Source organism: Nyctereutes procyonoides, unplaced genomic scaffold (genome assembly GCF_905146905.1).
Source record: "Nyctereutes procyonoides isolate TBG_1078 unplaced genomic scaffold, NYPRO_anot_genome, whole genome shotgun sequence".
NCBI lineage: Eukaryota > Metazoa > Chordata > Mammalia > Carnivora > Canidae > Nyctereutes > Nyctereutes procyonoides.
Window position 1 is genome coordinate 321,136 of NW_026575147.1, and position 11,269 is coordinate 332,404.

The window sequence follows — 11,269 nt, forward strand, 5'->3', positions numbered from 1 at the left end:
AATACTTTCCAGTAAAAGGCTGGAAGATATTATAGGAAAACTTAGGAAAGGTAAAATTTAATTTAGGCAGCACATGGGCACTGGTTTGAGAAACTGGTCCCCAAGCAAAATGTGTGTGAATCAAGGTAAATTACGTAGATACTTTTTTTTTTTTCTCTTCAACCCAACAATATCAGTCATGGAACTCCATTCCACAAGAATATAAGCACCTGTGGGGATGGATACAATGATTTTGCTGTACCACTGTAAGTATTTGTAAAACAAATATGCCAAAAGATTTAATAAATTATGGAATATTCATGCAATAGGATACTTTCATGGGATAGGCAACCATTAAAAAGAATGCGTTATAGAAATATCATCTGAGGAGCATCTGGGTGTCTCAGTCGTTAAGAGCCTAACTCTTGATTTTGGCTCAGATCATGATATCCAGCCCTGTGTCAGGCTCTGAGTAGGATGTAGAACCTGCTTGGGATTCTCTTTCCCTCTGCCTCTCACCCCTGCTCATGTTTTCTCTCTAAAAAAAAGGAAAAAAGAAAGAAATATCATCTGAGAAAGTCCTACAATGTATATTTAGGTGTAAGAAGCAACATGCAGGGCAGCCCGGGTGGCTCAGCGGTTTAGTGCCACCTTCAGCCCTGGGTGTGATCCTGGAGCCCCGGGATGGATTCCCTCGTCGGGCTCCCTGCTTGGGGCCTGCTTCTCCCTCTGCCTGTGTCTCTGCCTCTCTCTCTCTCTCTCTCTCTCTCTTCCTCTCTTTCTCTCTCTCTCTGTCTCTCACGGATAAATGAATAAAAATCTTTAAAAAAAAAAGAAGCAACATGCAGAGTACTATATTTATAAGATGTTTCAAGACAAATGTCCAAAAATCTAAATAAGTACTTTGTGTGTGTTTATCCATTTGTATAAAACTGAATGTGGAGAAAGGCAAGAAGGGATACACCCTAGATTGTGGTTAACCTCAGATACCATAGACAAAGGGCTTGGAAATTGGAGAATTGAAAGGAAAAAACATGAAAGAAGAGTAGAATAGGGAAGGGAGGTGGAAGGCAGGAAGAAAGAAAGAGAAGGAAGGAAGGGGCAGGGGTAGGAGGAGGAGAAGAGTAAACAGAAGAGAAGGGAAAAAGATAAGAGCTGGCAATCATAAAAAGAACATACCATAGTATTAACTCTATATAAACATATCAAACTACAGATACCCATACACAAGAAATCAGTCACTTGACTGCAAAGCTTTCTCTCTGCATGATGGAAATTCAGGCAGTTTTCACTTTATTCCTTACTTATTTTTAATACTGTATGAATTACCATATTCATGCATTAGTTGTATTGCTTTAGTCATCTATTATTACCTAACAAACAGCCCCAAATTTAGTGACTTAAAAAACACCTCCATTTATTTTACTCAAAAAACCTATAATTCTGGCAGAACTCACTGGGGACAGCTTGCCTCTGCTCTATCAGAGCATCAGTTGAGGCAGCTTAAAGGCTGGGGACTGGAATCCACCAATGGCTTGTCCATTCTCATGTGTGGCAGGTGTACGGGCTCTAGATTGGGGCTTGTGCAAATGACATCTTCTTAAGGATTCTGTGACCTTTGTAGTCACAGAATCTAAAGCAGCCTGCCATTTGTTTCCACTACATTTCTGTATTACTTTCTTAATAACACCTACCATTACATGAAATTGTTCAGTCTATTTATTTAGGGTTACTAGAATGTCAACAGGAATGTTGCCTGCTTTGTTCATTGCTATATTCCCAGAGCATGGCCCAAAGCCTGGTGCATAGTGGGTACATACTAAACATTTAATATACATAAATTAACTGCACTGAAGACAAATAGAACAACTTTGATCATAAAGGGTTAATGACATGCTTTTGCCAAGTGTAAGTAAATATGTCGCAGAGAAATAAATGTAAAAGGTTTCATATTAAGTCTATGGGAGAAAAATGATAGGTAGGTCCTGATGCCCCCCACACATGTAGTGCAGGCACACTGAATGAACCCCCTAGAAGAGACAGCAGTGGTCAGTACCACATCCACCTTGCACATGGAAGTCCAGTGCCAACTCAACAACATATATTAGTTCACATTTTTGGTAACCTAAACAGTTGGTTGTGCAGTTTTCTTTGTATCTAAGATGTCAATTTGCTTATTATCAACTCAAATTAATTCCTAGGCTAATATTTTCTCATATAAAGTAACCTAAAAATAAAAATAACAAATCAGGACTATAGATGCTCAAGAATGTTTTCCTTCAAAAGGAATGAGTACTTAAGTTTGAGTACTTAAGTACTTAAGTTGAGAAACAATGGAATAAGGGTTAGTATTCATAATATATATATATTTAGAACTCATAAACGGATAGGAAAAAATAATCTTATTTTTCTGAAGATTTTATTTTTAAGCAATCTCTACACTCAATGCAGGCCTGAACTCTCAACCTCAAGATCAAGAGTTGCACACTCCACCCACTAAGCCAACCAGGTGCCCCAACAATCTAATTCTGAAGTGGGCAAAAGGTTATGAACAGAATCCAAAAAATAATAATTATGTCAATGAATGAATGAAAATACACTTCACTAATAAGATGCAAATTATAACAAAGTGGTGTTATTTTAACTATCAGTCTAGCAGAAATAAAAGAACTGAGTGTCAGGTTTGGCAAAGATGTGGGTAAATAGGCCCCCTTATATACTGTAGGTAGACCTTAAGGTAAACGGTTAAATCTCAACTGCAATTGAGCAATATTTTTCAAAATTAAAAATGCATGGAAGTTTATGATATATAAAATGACACTTCAAGAAATCCATCTTTATATGTACAAAAGCAAGGCCATTTGTTGCAGCATTAGCTGTTATCACAAAATAAAAGCAATAACAAAACAAACAGCAAATAGCCTGAACTCCCATCAATAGGACACCAGTTAATGGTTACTATATTATGGCACATCCATGCAACAAAATACAGTGCTGCTGTTAGAAAAGAAAGCTCGTTATGCATGGATTGGAAAAATTTCTGTATGTTTAAGTGAAGTAAGTACTTTGAAAATCAGTATGTATTGCATAGTCTTATTTTATAGCTATGTATGTTATACACATACACACAAATGAATAAATAAACATATAAACAGCCTAAAGGGCAACCACTAACAAGTGATAACCTTCACTTCTTACTTTATGCACTTCCATTGCTCCTTTACATGGATTTAGAATTATCCAAGGGCACAAATGGATTCTTAAAATTATTTTCAGACTTGCACAAAAATTTTCAGAATACTAGGCATTTACTTTAAAAGTAATACATTGATAGAACTATATGTATATAACATATATGTTACTCTCCCAGAAGGTACCAGTAATAAGTGGTACTCTAATATCTAAAAAGGCCTTACAACTTATATAATTATTTGTATTGTACATAATCCTAGAGAGGATTATCTGATAAAAAAAAAAAACTTTGTTCACAACTGTATTCCCCTCACCTTGAAGAATGCCTAGAATTCAGTTTTTTTTTTTTAATAAATGTCTACCGCATTTACAACTTCATAAACAAATCTTAACTTTTAGGCTTTCATTCTTTCTTTGAGTCTGGAAACGACCATCTCCCTTAGCAATATAGCAAATTTTCAACCTCCTGTGCTGCCAAAAGTGGCTTAAAATGCTGGTTTTCGAACTTACCAGAGGCTCTAGTTTTATAGGCTGCTGTCGTTTTCTTGTTCTCTCCTGAGCTTTTGTGATATGCCTGAACGTCAGGAACTGCACGTCAGATTCATTTTCTGTGGGTACTATAATACTCAGTCTTCCTTTGTCTGTTCCACTGTTCAGTCTTGTAAGGATGGGGTTTTCCACCTGTTCGTCAGTATTTTCCAGTTTGACATTCTTCTCTGGGGTGTGAAAAGCCATTCTCTCTCTCCTGTAAAGGGTAGGGTCGACAAAGGAAAAATGAAAAGTAGAACAGAAGAACTGGGGAAGTGGGACCCGTGGAAATGACTTAAGAACTAGGGAGTGTTGAATTTGCTCACCCCTAAAGAAAACCCACAAAGTTACCAATTTCTTCCAAACTGAGGACTTGAGTCAGAGAAATGAAAATGCCTGGCTTTCAAGTAGCTGGGGTGGGATCCAGGAATTTGAATTTCTAACAGGTTCTTAGATGCTTCAAATGCCACTGGTTTTGAGACCATACTGGTCTACATTTGGAAGGATGAAGAGAAATGCAATTAGTATTGATATTAATGTTTTTCATGCTTGAGTATGCAAAATATCTCCAGGGGAGCTTGTTCAAAATACAGGTAAGTATAATGCAGGCAATCTGGGAAATACAGCCTAGGCGCTCAAAACAAAAACAAAAACAAAAACAAAACACCAAAACCAAAACAAGAAACAACCAAAAGGAAAAATAGTTGAGGATTAAATCCTAAAACACCGCTCCTGGAACTCTCAGATGCATGAGGAAATTGTTAAAAAGCCCATACTGATTCATAATACTAGAACTATGAGCCTCGAGTAGTGGTCTTGCATCTTCACCACCACTCACACTCCCACCCCACCATATGGGTGGAGACACTTCCCTCCAAAAGAGCACCAGAGCACATAAGGTCAAGACAGGTGTCAGCAGGTCTAGGTTTTAGTCTAGATCTGTGCTGGCCAATCAGAATCTCCTATGCAATTTTAATTTTTTCAAGTAGCCATATTCAAAATCCCAAAAAAGGAAGTGGTGACATTAATTTTAAATGTGCTTTATTTAACGGATCCCAAATATTCTCAAAATGTAATAAAAAAAACTTATTAATGTTTACTTCATTGTTTGTTACCACCTCTTCGAAATCCAGTGTGTACTTCACATTTAGAGCCGATCTCAACTCACCACTTTGTGGCCAGTGGCTACCATATTGAGTAGCGCAGTCTAGATCTGATCCCTCTGTGAGATCTTGGACAAGTCTCTTGACACCTCTATTCCTCAGTTTCCATTCCTCTAAAATGATAAGTAGGTAGTAAATGGCCACTAAATGCCTTTCTACTGACTTTCTCTGCCTCTCTGAACCTTACTGATCCTTTATGTGCTCCGAAAGCCAAGCTGACGCCTCGGCCCAGCAGTCGGAGCCCAGCCTCTCAGCTCTATTTCTCAGGACTCACCAACTTAGCCTAGAGCGGCCAGAGCCGCCGCTGCCCAAGGTCTCCAGAGACGGCAAAGCCAGGTCTGGGAGGAGAAAGTTGACTGTAGTCGGGAATGTTTGCTGTTGCCTAGCAGCCACCCGGCTTCTACAGACATGCAATGCGCCTGTGCGCGACCTGTCGCCACGGCAACACCTCAGCCAATCGCCGCGCTGAGTCCCTGAGCCCGCCGGCCGGTTGAGCCAATCAATGCCTCCGGAATATTTTTCTACGCCGCTGATTGGTGGAGAACACGCACTCGACCGGCGGGGTCGCTCCTCTGCGCCGGGAACTGACCGCGGCCTTGACCGGTAGGCCGAGCGGCCCAAGGGGGAGGGTGGTTAATTTTGTTTGCTCCCTCCCTCCCTTCTCCTGCGGGGATCTCTTTTCTGTTTCCCTTCATGAGGCACGAGGCTGACTTGAGGGTCCCTTTGATCTAGCTTTCTCTAGTTAGGTGAACCAAGAATCCCCAGACAGGGAGGTGCCTTGTGTAGACGGCTGGAATCCCGTCCAGCATCTCTGCCCCAGCCACCAGCATCCTTCGGGGGGGGGGGGGGGTCCTCCTGGGCAAGGAATGTGGGTGCTTCTCCCCTTCAAACTCCACCGTGTCCTCTCAACCTATGTTCTTTTCCGCCTGGAAGGTAACCTAGTGCCAGGCACAGCATGAGCCCATATTACTTGGTCCCGCGCTCTGTTTACCAAAGCAGACCCTGGATCTTGTTCGGCATTTAAGGCCCACCTAGTTAAGTCCCCCAGACGATCGCTGCTAATGCTTTGCGGAGGCGACCCCACCAACCCCCGATCCAGGTTGCTTACTGGAGATGTCTTACCCCAGTTAGTGATCAGGGGAAGCCAGCCTTTTCCACCTGCCTCGAGGAAATGTTACACCAGATGGTTTTCAGCCGCCCCTTCCAAAATGACATAATCACCACTGCAATTCATCGTCTTCTTTTGTGCTTTTCGGTCTCTCTCTCTCTCTCTTTTTACCTTGGATATTTGTTTCTTGGGTTGAATGCCAAACCCTGTAAGAAGTGCTTGACCTATCTATCATACAACCTGCATTTTCTCAATCTTAACGTATTCAGATAGGTATTTTACATGTTAGGTAGGGCACCATCTACGGGGTAGAGAATCATGCATGTGTCAATAGAGCTGGAATGAAGATTATAGATTACTTAATCTAGCTCCTCCATTTGATTAATAAGAGAACTGAGACCCAGAGAGAGAGGGCAAGTTATTTACTCCTGGTTAGGCAGCTAGTCATGGCAGAGACAAAACCTAGAATACACATCTCCTAATCCCTAATCAGACACTGGAAACAGCAAGGGAGTTACTTCAGTTGAGAAACAATTCAAAAACACCTTAAATGTAGACATAAATACTAATTTACCAGAGATAAAAGGTACACACAAAGCCAGGCAGAGCCAATAAAATATAATTTATATAAACTAGTAATAAAAGAAATTTAAAGCCAATCCATCAAAACATAAAATTAGAATAATATGCAGTGTTAGACACATCTATAAATTTCATTTAAGCTGTGCAGTGAATATTTTATTTTTTGCAGTGAATATTTTAATCTGATTCCTTCAAAATTTATGCAGTAGAGACAAAGACCATTGCTTCTCAGGCCCAGGATTTTTTTTTTTTTTAGATGAAGGTGATTATGTTCTAATGTTACCTTATGCAGCTGGGAGCATTCCAAGAGCCAAAGAAAGTGAAGAGTAGAAGATACAGAGTTTAATAAAGGTGTTGCTATATTAGAAGCTACTCTTCAAATCTCTCCAAGCTTATTTTTTAATGTGGCAAGATATCTTTATTAGAAACTTAATATTTACTAAATTAGTGCAGACAAGAGTTTTATGTATACTCTGTTGATTTTGTTCATAGTTACTATAAATTATAATAATTGTCACAATTTATTGGGTGCTATGTGCCAGGTACTATGTTAGGTACTCTGCATTTGTTTTCTCGAATAATTCCAACAAACCTGAAATTTTCATTTCATAGCTGAAAAACTAGACTATCAAATATTTATAATAACTAGATTACAAAGGTCACATCTTTAACAGTAAAAGTAAAAATGGTTAAAATTTATTGAGCATTTAGTTAATATTTATATTCTGGGCCCTTTGTGTAGTACTTATCACCATTATACTAATCATTGCAACAACTTTATATTATTTTAGAGGTATTATTGTACCTATTCCAATAATAGGGAAATTGAGGTTTAAAAAAATTATGTGACGGGGTACCTGGGTGACTCAGTGGCTGAGCATCTGCCTTTGGCTCAGGTCATGATCCCGGGGTCCTGGGATTGAGCCCCACATCAGGCGCCCCACAGGGAGCCTGCTTCTGCCTCTGCCTATGTCTCTGCCTCTCTCTGTGTGTCTCTCATGAATAAATAAATAAAATCTTAAAAAAAAAAAAGATTGCATGACTTACCGAAATCACTCCAGAGTTAGTAAGTGGCAGAGCTGAGATACAAATTCAGATTCATCAACTTAAATAGTTAAGTGTCTATAAGATTCTAGAACAAGAATAGTCAGGTCTTAAACAGTTTGCATACCATGCTCATATTTTTATAAGCATAGAATGTATATAGACTTAGCAACTATCTGGAATAAAGACGTAAATGAGATTTATGGGTATTTGCAGTTATGCCCTTTGCTTTTCTTTATATTTAAAAATAAAAATCATAGATTGCTTTTGTATTGAGAAAAAAATTTAAATTTAAAAATTTTAAATTTTAAATTAGCACAATATAAGAGCATAGAGTGGAAAGACCATGAACCTGGTGAGGACCAGGGCAAAGTGGATCAGGAATGCTCTTGGGGGACTTAGCTTTGGCTAAAAAGACAAGGCACCCTGTTTCATGCAGATGGAAGGAAAGTGGGAGCGGGTTGGGTAAATTGGTAGATTTGGGTGTGATTTCTTCTCTTTTCTCTCAGAAGCAGGAGATAGGTCAGCTTCTGAGATGGATGGAAGTGAGAGTGCTAGAGGCTTCATATATTTTTTATGGGGAGATGAGGTGGGAGGGAGTAACTCGTCTTTAGCCTTGGCTGAAGTTTAACGTCAGGGTCTGTGAACTGCTTAAAACCATATTCACACTGATGGGTGTATGCTTGTCGATAGCTGTTAGATCCTCAAAGGAGTCTGTGACCAGTGGTCCTTCAGAGTTGACTATATGCTCCACAAGCATAGGTCAGTCAACCCGGGTTTCTGAGAAGTTGGTTGTATCGTATGTCGTTACTTTATCACCATCTTGTGGTCAAATGGGTGTACTGCCAAAGGAGGTTTCGAATCGCAGATTGTGAATCCGGGCAATAGTTTATCTTTGATTTGGAAGGGACTTGGGGCTTTCTGTGGTCTAATACCCCACAGATTATGAGAATTAATAATTAACACACAGTTTTCCTCCAAAATATTGAACCTGGGTTAACTATGCATGAGTAAGAAGACGTGGCTAACCCCAGATTAAAGATCTTTGCACAAGTAATATATGAGCTAGTGCTGAATGATTTTGAAAGGCCAACAGCAACGGTCCTTATAGCTGTATATTAGGACCATTTGGAGAGCTTTGGAAATTCCTGATGCCCAGGCCACACTCCATGCTAACTAAACTCTCTGAAAGACTCAGGCGTCATTACCTTTTTCCTACTGACCCACCCCAGGTGATTCTAATGTACACTAAGTCTGAGAGCCTCAGCCACAGGGCCTTGCTATCTAAGGTGTGATCCACAGACCAGCAGCATCGGCATCACCTGAGAGCTTGTTAGATATGCAGAATCTCAGGTCCTGCCCCAGACCTCCTGAATCAGTCCGCATCTTAATAATTTCCAGGTGGTTTGTTGCATATTAAATATGAGTGGTTCTGTTAAAGAGAACAAAATGGGTATCCAGGAGATCCACTGGCAGGAATGGTGTCTGAAAGGCAGGCTTGTCATTTTTTATCAGTTCCAGTTACAGGAAATGTATGACTTCTATGCCATGATTGGAAAGTTCTCATTGTCAGAAAATTGTTTTTTTAAGTAGTTGACAAAATCTACTTTCTTGCCAGTTTTGCAAACTGTCCCTGTGATCTCTTAAAATATTTGAAGACAGAAATGTTCTTTTAATCTTCCTTCTTTGAATCCCTCCCTCCCAATCTTCCAGTCTCCTTAGTCTATGTATGATAGGTTTGCAGAACTCCTAGTTCTACGCTATGCTAAAAATGGCTCTCAGAACTGCCAGTGAGATTCTAGATGTGGCATAACATAATGAGCATAGAAGGAAAATGACATTCCTTTATCTAGAAATTCTATTAATGGCTCCTTTTTCTTTGAAAATCAGACATTAGGATATTTGTTAAATGGTAAATAATAGAGAACCTATATCCAGCAAACAAATCAGTGTGGATGGTCTCAGGGCCTCAGGTTATTCACAAGTGACCACTGATGGTGTCCTGAGCTGGGAGACACCACCATGGAAGGAGGGGGTTGGGGCCTGTGCTCCCAGTGGAGTCAGATTCCTATCCCTTCCAACCTTTTCTCCTAGGATCACATCCTTTAGCAGAGACAGCTCTTCCCTCTGTATGGCTGTCAGGGGAAACCACCAAACCCTTACTGCTGCCTCTAATCTCACCCTGCCCACTCTGTCCTGCCTTGGTCTCCAAGCTCAGCCTTACAATAATCACCCCTGTCCTTCTCAGTCTGGCCTTAGTTCCTCATGCCTAACCACATAACAGATGCCCATGTGCTCTGGCAGGAGTGCTTCACTACTGTTCTGGGCCCTAAGATTGAACAAGCAGCCAGTCCTGGTTTAGTCTGAGCTTGGTTGTCCTTCTCCGAATATTTATTTATTCATTTATTTATCTACTCATTTATTTCTGAATATTTAATCTTAACATCTCACCCCTGCTATGGATTGAATGTTTGTGTCCCTATAAAATTCATATGTTGAAGCTCCAACCCCCAGTGTGATGGTATCTGGAGGTAGGGCCTTCAGGAGGTGGTTAGGTTTATATGGCATCATGAAAAATGGGGCCTTCATGATGGGATCAGTGCCATTATAAGAAGAGACACTATAGAGCTAGGTCTCTCTCTCTCTCTCTCTCTCTCTCTTTCCACTACCACCCTCCTCTGTCATCCTCTGTCACCCCCCACACCCCAATCCATGAAGATAGAATATCTGCAAGCCAGAAAGTGGCTTTTTTTTTTTTTTAGATTTTATTTATTTATTCATGAGAGACAGAGAGGCAGAGACACAGGCAGGGGGAGAAGCAGGCTCATTCAAGGATCCTGATGTGGGACTCGATCCTGGGACTCCAGGATCATGCCCTGAGCCAAAGGCAGGCGCTCAACTGTTGAGCCAGAAAAGGGATTCCCAGAAAGTGGCTTCTTACTAGAAACTGAATTGGTTAGCACTTTGATCTGGGAGTTTCTGGCCCCCAGAGCTGTGAAAAATAAGTGTCTATTGTTTAAGACTACAGTATTTTGTTATAGCAGCCTAAGCTGACTAAACCACCCCTTTTTCCATCTTTGGGCCTGAAGTTGTGTCTACCAAGGCCATCCCAAACCAGTTTCCTCTTGGACCATTTGTCTCACTTGCATAGCCATTGGATCTTCTGGCATCCATAACGATGGCACTTTTTTTTTTAAGATTCTTTTTTTTTTAAGTGATCTCTACCCCCAATGTGAGGCTTGAACTCATAACCCCAAGATCAAGAGTCTGCATGTTCCACAGACTGAGCCAGTCAGGGGCCCCACCCTTTAATCTATAACTCTAACTCCAGGAATTTAAATCACCTGGGCCTAACCAAGGTTCTTGATCAGAGTCCAAATTAGCACAATATTTTGAAGAAAAATTTTGCAGACTTTGATTTTTTAAAGTTATGCATACCCTCTGGAGATGATTTGTCTTTTAGAAGTCTACTTTAAAAATATTTGATCAAGGGCATTACAGATTTTTGTTAAAGTCACATTTAAATAAAATATAATACCCAGACTCTGATATTGAATTGGCATAGCCAACTTAAACAATGAAGTAAAGCTGTATGCATGACATGGAGAAATGTATTCAAAGATTAAGTAAAAATGTGAGTTTCAGAATATTATGCTCAGTGTTATCCCATTTT

The 11,269-nt window shown here is 40.1% G+C and overlaps 1 protein-coding gene across 1 annotated transcript in view; it reads right to left on the reverse strand.

Annotated features, from left to right (window-relative positions):
- The window catches only part of DNAH6 (dynein axonemal heavy chain 6), a 242,056-nt gene extending 236,843 nt beyond the window's left edge, over positions 1 to 5,213 (reverse strand). Inside the window, exons 1-2 of the mRNA XM_055312464.1 lie at positions 5,137 to 5,213; positions 3,682 to 3,916 (exon numbers count right to left, since the gene is read on the reverse strand). Of these exons, the coding sequence (XP_055168439.1) occupies positions 3,682 to 3,906 (225 nt within the window). The 5' untranslated portion in view covers positions 3,907 to 3,916; positions 5,137 to 5,213. The remainder of the gene's footprint in view (positions 1 to 3,681; positions 3,917 to 5,136) is intronic.
- Positions 5,214 to 11,269: the final 6,056 nt, after the last annotated feature.